We start from the raw sequence: 13,075 nt of genomic DNA, 5'->3' as shown, positions 1-13,075 counted from the left end.
TTTTAGTGGGATTGCTTCAAGTTTCTCTCCATTTAGCTTGATGTTGGCTACTGGTTTGTTTTATATTGCTTTTATTATGTTAGGTATGGGCCTTGAATTCCTGATCTTTCCAAGACTTTTATCATGAATGGTGTTGGATTTTGTCAAATGCTTTATTGGGATCTAACGAGATGATCATGTGGTTTTTGTCTTTGAGTTTGTTTATATAGTGGATTTTGTTGATGGAATTCTGTATATTAAACCATCCCTGCATTCCTGGGATGAAGCCTACTTGGTCATGATGGATGATCATTTTGATGAGTTCTTGGATTCAGTTTGTGAGAATTTTATTGAGTATTTTTGCATTGATAGGGTATATATCTTGTTGATTTTCTCAAAAATTCAGCTCATGCTTTTCTTGATGCTTTGTATAGTTTTTTTGTTTGTTTGTTTCCATTTGGTTGATTTCAGCCTTAAGTTTTATTATTTCCTCCTGTCTACTCCTCTGGGGTGAATTTGCTTCCTTTTGTTCTAGCATTTTTAGGTGGGCTCTCAAGCTGCTAGTGTATGCTCTCTCTAGTTTCTTTTTGGCAGCACTCAGAGCTATGAGTTTTCCTCTTAGGAATGCTTTCATTGTGTCCCATAAGTTTGGTTATGTTTTGACTTCATTTTCATTAAACTCTAAAAAGTCTTTAATTTCTTTCTTTATTTCTTCCTTGACCAAGGAATCAATGAGTAGAGAGTTGAGCTTCCATGTGAATCTTGGCTTTCTATTATTTATGTTTATATTGAAGATCAGCCTTAGTCTGTGGTGATGTGATAGAATGCATGGGATAATTTCAATATGGTTTGTATCTGTTGAGGCCTATTTTGTTAGCAATTATATCAGTTTTGGAGAAGTTACCATGATGTGCAGAGAGGAAGGTATATCATTTTTTTTTTAGGATAAAAATGTTCTGTAGCTATCTATTGAATCCATTTGGTTCATAACTTCAGTTAGTTTCAATGTGTCTCTATTTAGTATCTGTTTCCAGGATTTGTCCATTGATGAGAGTGGGGTATTGAAGTCTCCCAGTATTGTTGTGTGTGGTGCAATGTGTGGTTTGAGCTTTATTAAAGTTTCCATAATGAATGTGGCTGCCCTTGCATTTGGAGCATAGATATTCAGAATTGAGAGTTCAACTTGGAAGATTTTACCTTTGATGAGTATGAAGTGCCCCTCCTTTTCTTTTTTGATAACTTTGGGTTGGAAGTCGATTTTATTTGATATTAGAATGGCTACTCCAGTTTGTTTCTTCATACCGATTGCTTGGAAAATTGTCTTCCAGCCTTTTATTCTGAGGTAGTGTCTGTCTTTGTCCTTGAGGTGGGTTTCTGGTATGCAGCAAAATGTTGGGTTCTGTTTATGTAGCCAGTCTGTTAGTCTATGTCTTTTTATTGGGGAATTGAGCCCATTGATATTAAGAGATATTATGGAAAAGTAATTGTTGCTTCCTGTAATTTTGTTGTTAGAGTTGTGATTCTGTTCCCTTCAAAGGATAAAAAAGTTTTCCTTTATTATCCTTTGAAGGTCTGGATTTGTGGAAAGGTATTGTGTGAATTTGGTTTTGTCATGGAATACTTTGGTTTCTCCATCTATTTTAATTGCGAGTTTTGCTAGGTATGGTAGCCTGGGCTGGGCTGCCATTTGTGTTCTCTTAGGGTCTGTATAACCTCTGTCCAGCATCTTCCTGCTTTCAGGTGAGAAGTCTGGTGTAATTCTAATAGGTTTGCCTTTATATGTTACTTGACCTTTTCCCCTTACTGCTTTTAATATTCTATCTTCATTTAGTGCATTTGTTGTTCTGATTATTATGTGTTGGGAGGAATTTCTTTTCTGGTCCAGTTTATTTGGAGTTCTGTAGGCTTCTCATATGTTCATGGGCATCTCTTTCTTTAGGTTAGTGAAGTTTTCTTCTCTAATTTTGTTTTAGATATTTACTGGCCCTTTAAGTTGAAAATCATTCTCATCCATTCCTACTATCCTTAGGTTTGGTCTTCTCATTTTGTCCTGGATTTCCTCGATGTTTTGAGTTAGGATCTTTTTGCATTTTTCATTTTCTTTGATTGTTGTGTCCATGTTTTCTATGGAATTGGCTGCACCTGAGATTCTCTCTTCCATCTCTTGTATTCTGTTGCTGATGCTTGCATTTATGGTTCCTGATTTCTTTCCTAGGATTTCTACCTCCAGAGTTGTCTCCCTTTGGGTTTTCTTTATTGTTTCTACTTCTATGTTTAGATATTAGATGGAAGATTTATATATTTGTCCAATTCCATCACCTGTTTGGTTGTGTTTTCCTGTAATTCTTTAAGGGATTTTTTTATTTCCTCTTTAAGGACTTCTACCTGTTTAGCAGTGTTTTCTTGTAATTCTGAGGGATTCTTGTGCTTCTTTTTTAAGGACTTTTATCTGTTTAGCAGTGTTCTCCTGTATTTCTTTAAGTGAGTTGTTAATGCCCTTCTTAAAGTCCTCTACCAGCATCATGAGATATGATTTTAAATCTGAATCTTGCTTTTCAGGTGTGTTGGGGTATCCAGGACTTGCTGTGGTGGGAGTACTGGGTTCTGATGATGTCAAGTGGTCTTGCTTTCTGTTAGTAAGGTTCTTATGTTTGCCTTTCACCATGTGGTAATCTCTGGTGTTAGATGTTCTAGCTGTCTCTGGCTGGAACTTTTTCTTCTTGTGATTCTGTTAGCCTCTGCCAGCACTCCTGGGAGTCCAACTCTCTCCTGAGTCCCAGTGGTCAGAGCACTCTCTGCAGGCAAGCTTTCCTCTTGCAGGGAAGGTGCCCAGAGATCTGGGTCTCAGCTCTGCCTCCTGGCTGAAGATGAAGGCCAGAAGGGACCCTGTCCTAGAAGCTCTGTTGCTTCTGCAGACCAAGAGCTCTCCTGTGAGGACTGGTCTCTGAGAGACCTGGGATACAAGATGGTCCTGGTGTCAGAGCTCTCTCTGGAGGCCTACTCTCCTCAGTGATCCTAAGATCCTGGCTGCGCTAGGACACCTGTGGCATGGAGAGTCTTCTGTGGACTGTGGGACCATCCGCCGAGTTCGTGCCCAAGGTCCCTGGTGGCTAGCGCTGACCAGAATGTGTTTAAACTTTTATTACTAGTTACTGTACATTTTTAATGATTAAATTTTTTTAACACTAAAATATTTTGTATCCACTTTCAGGTATCATAGATCTTTGTGGTTGTCACTAAGGTTTCTCACATGCTATTACTATTTATAAGTTTCTGCAGAAATACATGTAACCATTAAGTGGCTCGCTTAATATCTTTTAAAATAAAAAGTTAAAATTAATTTTTAAGATTAATATTTAAAGTGATGGGTTTCATTATGATATTTTACACATATGTGTCATTATGTGTCTTTAAAAAAAAGCATATGTCATTAGGGTATTTGCTAGGTATTAGCATGATTATAAGAAAATTAAACCAGTTCTTTTCCTCCTTCTCTTCCTCCTCCTTCTGTTGTTTCTTTTCTAAAATAGTATTTCATCCAACAGGAAAAAAAACTGTTTTAACTCTTTCCTGGAAGATTAACATACTTAAATTCAAATCCAACAATTCATTATTTTTCTTTTTAAGTAAAAACTTTAAAAAGGAATTTCAGATGTGTTTGTAAAGTTTTTTTTGTTTCATTTGCCTTGGTTTATATTGGCTTGTTTGACTCTTGAGAAATACAGTAGTAAATATATACAGCTGATATACTCAATACTAATTTGTTGCATTTATTCATGTGTGTGTATGTGTGTGCTCATGTTTAGATATGCATACTTCAAATATGATTCTTTTATTCAGCTTACAGTGTCTGAAAAATATAAGACCAATCAATATTCATTTTCTGTTTTTCCCATTTGATCCTCAAATCAGGATGGAGATCCTGTTCGCCCAGGAGTGGCCATGACTGACCTCGCCACTGGTCTTTTTGCCTATGGGGCCATTATGGCTGGCCTCCTACAACGTTATAGAACTGGAAAAGGACTGTTCATTGATTGTAATCTGCTGTCATCTCAGGTACTAATCTAACATTTTAGTTGATATAACAATGTATTGGATTATACCTTTTAAAATAGAATCTGGTAGTCACATGTGTAAAACCCATTACAATTAAAAAAGCAAACACACCCTGTATACTGCTTTGTTTTGAAAGTATTTTCTTTCATATTATAATTAAAAATAACGATGGTTTGGTTACAATTTAAACACTATTGTTTAATTAGAATTCCAGGTTCTCCTTGTACTAGAATGGTTTCTATACTCCTGTTGAGAGCACAGTAGGGTTCTTCTGTTTCACTGATATATGAGCTCTGTAACTTCCTTGGTGTCATTTCTTCACATTTTATATACCATGGACTCTCTGGTAAGTCTGGTGAAATATGTGGACCTTATTTATCTTGGGATCATTTTCTTAAGTTCATAAAATGAGGCAGTTGAATTACAAAAGAACTAAGTTATATGGAAATATGTGTATCTCAATTTAAAAATAATTTTTGTGTTATAATATATGGCTTTTACTAACACATGAAAATTTATGGAAATTGAATTATGTTAGGTAAGTGGTCTGCTCCTATGCTATATCCTCAGCTCTCTTTTTACATTTCATTTTGAGACAATCTTATTAAGTTGACTGACCTTGAACTCAAATTACAACTGAGGGAGATTCTGAACTTGACATCTCTCTGCTTTAGCCTCTGGTGACATAATAGTTGTTGCAACACCATTAACAATTTGATGTAATGTTGAAAAGAAATGATATCTCAAGAAGTATGCAGGAGATAATATGATGTGAAAGGATGTATAAAATTATCAGTGATCAAATCATAGATGTTGCTTATACTCTGGTGGTTTCATTGCCTGTGTTCATAATTGTTTAGGCCAGATCTTGATAAAAATAAAGATATCTTTTTGTGTATACTTATGTTATTTAACTCCTGGAACACTATCCAGAGACTCCAGACTAACCTCCCCATTTAGATTTTTACAGTTACAGTGTAGTAGGCACAAGACTGGTGAAATGAAAGGGTTAATTCATTTCTAACATGACATTTTGCCTCCTTTACTGGATCAGACCCAGATGCTGTACCATATGTGGAAGTTAATTCCGAATAGATAACTTTTCAGGGATAGGAAAAAGAAAATATCTAATTTGTGCAAGGAGACATTTTACTGTGGGAAAGTTACTTTCTAGACATAGAGATCTCAGTTGGGAATTTCAGATTCAAGTGGCATACATGGGAAAATAGTAAACTTGGAACACTACATTGGAGATTTTTTTTCTCTTAGGCAAGATTAAGGAGGTGTATAGAAATAAAAAAGTCAGTACGGTTGATGTTGAAATACTGTGTGTGAGTTTTTAACAGCAACTTTGAATCACTGTTAGAATTTTAATGGTTTTATAAAAGGATAAAAGATCTCTGTACAGATGAGTTATCTTGCTTCTCCACAGAAAGCCACAGATGGTAGTTATGGGAAGGAACTAAAAGACTTTTTTTTTTCTGTGTTAATAGCTGTAATGAACCTGAGGTAAGTAAAGTAACCAAATAAAACTTACATATCCAATAAGACATGTGTAAGACATGAACGTTTCATAGGTGTGTGAGATGTGTAATCCTATGGGTTTCTGGGCTTACTTTGTAGATCTTACTCTCTTTGTCTTGAAATGCTTAACATTTCTGAACAGAAGATTTTGTTTTCATTTTTCATTTTTCACCAAGCCTTCTAAATAATGTAGAGAGTTTCGTCTATACCAATTCTTTACTTTATACGTCAATTATTAATTAATACAATCATTTTCAAAACAGTCATTTATTATGGTATAATAGAAGTTAAAAAGTCCTCTAAAACTGAATTGCTGATTCCCCATGTGGGACATGTTCTCACGTGCAAAACTGCTTCAAAATAAGTAAACTCATGGCCACATACACTCAGATGTCTGTCTCTTTCTGTCTTCCTTCCTTCCTTCCTTCCTTCCTTCCTTTCTTCTTTCCTTCCTTCCTTCCTTCCTTCCTTCCTTCCTTCCTTCCTTCCTTCCTTCCTTCCTTNCCTCCCTCCCTCCCTCCCTCCCTCCCTTCCTTCTTGTTTATTCTTCTGTCCTATAATATATCATGACACATCACATCCTCCCCTTCCTCCTCTCCTCTCAGCCATCCCCTACTACTTTCCTCTCCAACAGATCTATTTCCCTTTAGAAAAGAATAGGCTTCCTAGTGTTATTAACCAAAGACTACATTACAAGTTGCAATAAGACTAGGCATAAACCCTCATATCAAGTCTGGATAAGGTAACCCATTGGGAGGGAAAAGGTCCTAAGAACAGGTAAATGATTCACAGATACCCCATTCCCACTATTAAGGAATCCCATAAACATCCTAAGTGGAACAACAACATGTATGCAGAGGCACACAAAGTTGTGTGTGTGTGTTTATGTGTGTATGTGTGTATGTCTCTGTCTCTCTGTTTCTCTGTCTCAGTCTCTCTCTCTGTAGTTATGGTGTCCATATTGATTATTGAGACTGTAAGCTTTGATAGTCTAAGAAAAATGTCTTCTTTTGAGCTTTTCACAGCATTGTCAATGTTCAGTCCAGTATTTATGAAATATCAAGCTATTCGTGGTATTGTTTTTTCAATGAGAAATATTCTCATTGAAAGAATGGGGATATAGTTTCATATATTTGAAAATTTAGTTCCTAGTTGGTAGCATTGTTTGCAGGGGTGGTGGTGGTGGTTATGAAGCCTCTGGGAAATGGAAACTTGTCATAGGAAGTGTGTCTTTTGAAGCTGAGTAATAGACTAGTTTTATTGATGGGAGAAATTTCAAATAGTGTAGCATTCAGTCCATGACATGGTTCCTTCTCAGTGTTCTCATTTAGATTGACAGTGAGAGCAAAAAGATGAAATACATGAAGTTTAGCAAGGAAAATTGCATGAGCAAGTTTAAAATTTTGGACAAGGAACAGAACATTCAGAGGGAAAAACATTCATAATTGTTAAAGAGTAACCTCATTGTCTTCAAAAAGGAAGGTAGCTGAAGACAACATCCCATCCATCAAAGGTCCCAACTTGTAAAAATGCAAATTTATTTGACAGGAGAAAGCAGTCTGATTTAGAATGGCATAAAATGGGTTATTTGCTAGAAGCAATTGCCCAGGAGATTGATGCTGCAGACTCATCCACCACGACACTACAGCTGTGTTTCCAAACAGCAGACTAAACCAGGCTGGCAGAAGAACTTTGCAGTGTGGTGTCAATGGTACGAATGGTTGCTCATGTGAGACCAAAACAGGAAAAATGTACCTTGTAGGTTAAGACTTCTGTTTGTACTTAGGAATAAATTCCTGTTTGCTCTTTGTTTGTTTGACCCTCTGTACCAGATACGTTTAATCACATGTGTGCAGGAGATAGGTGGTCAGAAAATACTAAGGATGTATGCTTGCCTGCGATTGGACCTGATTGGAAATGTGGTGAATTATGGGTTTTACATTCTTAAGCCCCTGCAAAGCAATACTTGTAGTAATTTTTCTGGTATCCAGATATGGACCTAATCAGAGTACATTCACTTAGTATTTAATTAAAACTTGCTTTAAATGGTTAAATTGTGGTAGTAGTCTTATTCTTTTTTGCTTGTTTTTAAAGATCTATTTATGTATATTGGTGCTTTGCATGCACATATGAACACTTGAAGAGGGCACTGGATCCTATGATGCTACAGTCACAGATGATTGTGAGTCACTCTGTGGGTTCTGGGAACTGAACTTCGAACCTCTGGAAGAACAACCAGTGCTCTTAACTACTGAGACATCTCTCCCGCACCTGTAGTCTTATTCTTGACTGGGGGGATTAATTCTAGCATGAAAGGTTCAAGACTGAGGGATCATGAAGTCTTACTCCAAACTTACAGGAATCTGTGGAGGTCAGGCAATGTGGGACAATGTTAGAACCTCTGTAAGAGGCCCTGAGAGGCCATTTCATGAAGCTGAGATTTTATCAATTTCAGCTGCAATGGAGGGCCCAGAATGCTGGAGATGCCAGGACTACCAGATATCTGCCAAGGAAAGAGCCAGCCTGTACAAGAGAGAGGTTATAATTGTTCTGCATAACAGGTCTGGAGGGACCAGGCTAGCCAAACCCTCTGGAGAGCACAGGAATCCATCAGGAGTCCAAGATGCCTGATTTGGTGTTTCAGGATTGTTTGCCATGATGTATTTTGTCATTCTTTTGGTCCATCTTTTTCCTGATATGTTTCTATTCTTCCTTTTTACAGTGGGAATGTCTACTCTGTGCCATTGTATATTGAAAGTATATAACTTGTTTATTATGCAATTTAACCCACAGTTAAGAGGTTGTGTTTCAAAAGACAATTTGGGCTTTTGAAGTGTTGGGACTGTTAATGTCTATGGGAACTTTTGAATTCCATTGAATACATTTTGTGTTATTGAGTTGGCCAGTAGCATACATAGTATGGGTTCAAAGACCAAATGTGGTTTGAATACAAAATGTCCCTTCTAGATTTATGCACTTGAGTTTTTGCTGCCCAAGTTGGTGGCACTGTTTGGGATGGTTGTAGAGCCTTGAAGAGGTAGAATCTTACCAGAGGAAGTAGGTCCTTATGGGTAGACCTTGAGATTTTATAGCTAGATCCCACTTCTTTTTCTGTTTCATGATTGCTAATGAAATGTGAGTGACCAAACTTCTGCTCCTCATGCCTTCCCTGTAAGGAGAGACTTCTTTGATGAGACATGATAGCTCCACTTACTTGTAGGTATAAGGGTAAGATTTAGAATACAGTTAAGAATTATGTGGGTCTAGCAGATTGCTGGTAGTAGATTCTCTTCTAAGATCCATGAATTCAACTAAGCTCCAGGAAATTTTACTAGGTTTCTAGGAACAGACATGATTTCCCTTCTGTTGAGCGAGCCTTAAATTAATTTGGACAGCTGTTGATTATCACCAAAATGTGAGTGCCACTTTTTGTATTATCTTTATCACTTTTCTATTGCTGCAATAAAACACCATGAACATAAAAGGAAGAATTTATTTTTGGTTAACAGTACCAGAGGGTTAGATTAGAGTCCATGATATAGGAATGGAGGTAGTGTGTGATGGGTGACTAGCATTGCATTTAAAAACTCCAACCACAAACAGGAAACAGAGAAAGGGCTAACTCAAATGACATGAGTCTTTTGAAACCTCAAAGTCTGTGTTCCTCCAGCAATGCTGCACACCTCCAAATCCTTCCCAAAGAGCCACTGATGGAACCTAGCATCAAAATGCCTAAGACTTATGATGGACTCTTTATTCAAACTACCACATGTACTGTTATGGTAATCTTTCTATGCTGGTCATTGTTGGTTCATAGGTTTAACAGCTGGGAAGAACACTAATTGTTTCATATATGTGTGTGTGTGTTTGTATATATATATATATATATATATATATTTATTTAAATCATTGCATATAATTTTAGGTAAGCTTGAGGCTTTATCAAACAATCTTCGTGTTATTTGTCCTCCTTTCCTCCTTTTCCTTCTGTGTTGACCCCCTATCCCAGTTGGAAGCCCCTTCCAGTTTTTCCTTTTTTGTTTTCATATCACCTGTATCCTGCTATTCCCCTTTAACCGCTCCCTAGTGGTTCATTTATACCTTCCTGGTTTCTTCAGTTGTTCCATATTATATACTCACATCTGAAGACTTGGAGCTAGGAATCACAGCTGAGAGATAATATGTGACATTTATCTTTTTTATGCAAAGTTTTAATTTTTTATAATTTCGTATGTGAATATAGTATTTACATCCTTTCTATTCTTCCTGCTTTCTTTCTTTTTTTTCTTCCTGCTTTCTTTTAACTCTTTCCAGACCTCAACTTCCTCTCAAATACACGATCCCTTCTTGTATAATTACAGTTGCATTATCTACACACACACCCTACTAAGTTCATTTATGTTCTTATGTTCTTGTGTGGTTCTTATGTTTGAGTGTTTGGGATGACCACTTGGTATTGGATAATGTATTGGGGGCTTGTCCCTGGAGAAAGGACTCCATCTTTCTCCGTAGCCATTGATTGCCTGTAGCTCTTCATATAGAGGTGAAGCATTGTAAACTTTGCCCTATGCACATTTTTATGTAAACTGATGATACTATTATGCAGGTTACCACATAGTTGATGTTTTGTGCCTGCAGCATTCCTGTTACTTCTTGAAGACCCTATCTAGTAGCAGATATCCTCGTCTTCAGTTTTTTTTTTTTTTTTTTTTTTAGTATTTCTTATTCATCCATAATATTTCTTGAGCCCCAGGTCTAGGGTTTATTCTATATAATACTAATTGGAAATGGACACCCAATGGCCGCTTGTTCTCTGCATTTTGATGAGTTGTAAGTCTCTGTGATAGCCTTCATGTGCTGATAAAAGAATCTTTTTTTGACCAGGGCTGAGAGCTACACTTACAGTTAGAAATTATTTTGATTTAGGAAACTGATAGTAGTAAGTTTTCCTCTAGAGTCCATGACATCCTCAGCCATGGGACATCTCCTAGGTTTACGGTACCTGGCAGGAACTAATTTGACTTGCATGTTTTGATAACATTCCATTACTGAGGGATGCAAAGACAGGACTAAAGCAGGCCAGGAATCTGGATATAGGAATGAAGCAGACCATGGAGAGATGCTACTTATTGGCTTGCTCTGAATGGATTGCTCATCTTGCTTTGTTATACAACCTAGGACTACCTATCAGTGAGTGGCACCACTTACAGTAGCTGGACCTTCTCACATTAATCATTAGTCAAGAAAATGCCTCACAGACTTGCCTATCAGCCATTCTTATGGAGGTGTTTTCTCAATTGATGATCTTTCTTCCCAGATTTCTCTAGCTTATGTCATGTTGACAATTATGACAACCCCACCACCAAAAAAAAAAAAAAAAAACCAAAAAAATAACCCCCTAAGCAGCACATCTTCTTTGGAGATGCTTGCATGGCACCTTCCAATACTACGAAGTCTAGTCCTCAGGGAGGAGGTTTCCAAGTCAGTATCAGCTTGACTCCCCCCAAGTCCCCTGCCTTAAGTGTGTGGTGTCTTCAGCATTAGGGTATCAACTTCAAGATATGGGAGACAACCAAGAGCAATAACAATAGGCTACATTGTTTTGGGTTTGTCTTGGGTACTCTTTGACCGGTAACTCATAGGGAGGTTTCCAATGCCTGGTGTAGGTAGGATTGTGTTTCAGCTGAGGCTGAACACCCGATGGTTTCTTGTAGTTTGATGAATTTTTGCTTTCTGTAATGGTCTCATGCTGAAAAAAGAAGCCTCTTGATGAGAGATGAGAGCTACACTTATCTGTGGGTATAAGGATAAGTGTTTAAAATGTTAGGAATTATACTGGTGTGCTGGCTAGTATTTGGTTAACTTGGTATAGACTACAGTCATTTGGGAAGAGGGACCTCAGTTGAAAACCTCCTACATAGATTGACGAGTGGGGTCCCCCCCTGGGGGGGGGGCTTAATGATTGATGTGGAGTGCCCATTGCCGGTTGTGCTTCCCCGGGCAGATGTTCCTGAGTTATATAAGAAAGCAGCTGAGTGGGTTACAAAGAGCAAGCCAGTAGGCAGCATTTTTCTGAGGATTTTGCTTTAGTTTCTGCCTCATGGTCCTTGCCTTGAATTCATTTCCTTACTTTTCTCAGTAATGGAGTGCGATCTGAGAGTTGTAAGCTGGAATGAATCCCTCTACAAGTAGGTTTTGGACATGGTGTTTTATCACAATCATAGAAACCTAAGGCAAGTGGTTCAGGAAAGTTGTAGTAGTTGTTTCGTTCTACCCTCCCCTGTGGGCCATGAACTTATTAGTCACAGGTTGTTGGTTAGGTTTCCATTATCAGGTATGATTTACCTCTTGTTTATTGTGCTTTAAGTCCTATTAGAGAACTGTTGTTTACCATCAGGATATATCTGCAACAATTGCACCTTCCTAGCCTCATCATTGCTGTGGTTCACAGTAATCAATGTTTATTGATTGCTTTGTGTCATAGCAGATTGAAGATCATCTATTACTATAACAGCTAATTTTTGGGTAGGAGGCTTTTGGGTCAGACCCAGCTTAAATTTTCTCAGTCCTGTGTCCAAAGTTTACAGTTTCTTCAGCAAGAGATTATTTACCTTCAACTTCTGGGAGGCAACCAAGGGAAACAGCAATAGCTTAAATTGTTTTAAGAATCTCTTGTGTTCCTCTGACCCACAACTCAAACGAGGTTTGTTGGCACTATTTTTTTTTTTCTTTTGGTCTACTTTACTCTGTTCTTATATTTCTATCTCTCTTCCAACCTTTAATTCCACGCTAATCCCTTTAATCCTCCAACAATAGGTAGGAAAGGAAGAATATTAGAGGAAAAAGTGGCACTGACTTCTTTCGGCCAACAAAATAGACTACATCCTGTTGAATAGGGGCACTGAATTCCTTGGGGGTGAATCCAATATTCTTCATCAGGATATCTTCAATTTCTCATCAAACCTCAATATCAGCAACCAGGAGCACGAGCTGCCTCCCTGAGAACTCCTGACTCTCTTGTGGCTCTGGATTTTAAACCTTCCAGAATTAAACTATCTGCAGCTGGCAAAGATCAATTCCCTGCTAGTGCATGAGGCAAATCACAATCATAATTTTCTTTATATACATTTCAAATGCTATCCTGAAAGTTTCCAATACCCTCCCTCCCCCCTGCTCCCCTACCCACCACTCCTGCTTCTTGGCCCTGGCATTCCCCTATACTGGGGCATATAAAGTTTGCAATACCAAGGGGCCTCTCTTCAAAGTGATGGTCATCTTCTGCTATGTATGCAGCTAGAGCTATGAGCTCTGGAGGTACTGGTTAGTTCATATTGTTGTTCCACCTATAGTGTTGCAGACCCCTTCAGCTCCTTGGGTGCTTTTTCTAGCTTCTCCATTGGGGCCCTGTGTTCCATCTTATAGATGACTGTGAGCATCCACTTCTGTATTTGCCAGGCACTGGCATAGTCTCATACGAGACACCTATAACAGGGTCCCTTCAGCAAAATCTTGCTGG

The 13,075-nt window shown here is 37.9% G+C and overlaps 1 protein-coding gene across 5 annotated transcripts in view; it reads left to right on the top strand.

The window, feature by feature from the left end:
• The window catches only part of Sugct (succinyl-CoA:glutarate-CoA transferase), a 778,692-nt gene that overhangs the window by 142,472 nt on the left and 623,145 nt on the right, over positions 1–13,075 (top strand). For all 5 annotated transcript variants that reach the window (XR_003834661.1, XM_021180767.2, XM_029468350.1 and 2 more), the window contains exon 8: positions 3,892–4,035. Coding sequence is in view for 4 of the 5 variants with exons in the window: in XM_021180767.2 (XP_021036426.1) it covers positions 3,892–4,035 (144 nt within the window). In the remaining variant the exon portion in view is untranslated. The remainder of the gene's footprint in view (positions 1–3,891; positions 4,036–13,075) is intronic.

The sequence above is a fragment of the Mus caroli genome, chromosome 13 (assembly GCF_900094665.2).
Source record: "Mus caroli chromosome 13, CAROLI_EIJ_v1.1, whole genome shotgun sequence".
Classification (NCBI taxonomy): domain Eukaryota; kingdom Metazoa; phylum Chordata; class Mammalia; order Rodentia; family Muridae; genus Mus; species Mus caroli.
Note: the sequence above shows the minus strand (reverse complement) of the source record. Positions and strands in the feature narration are given on the sequence as shown.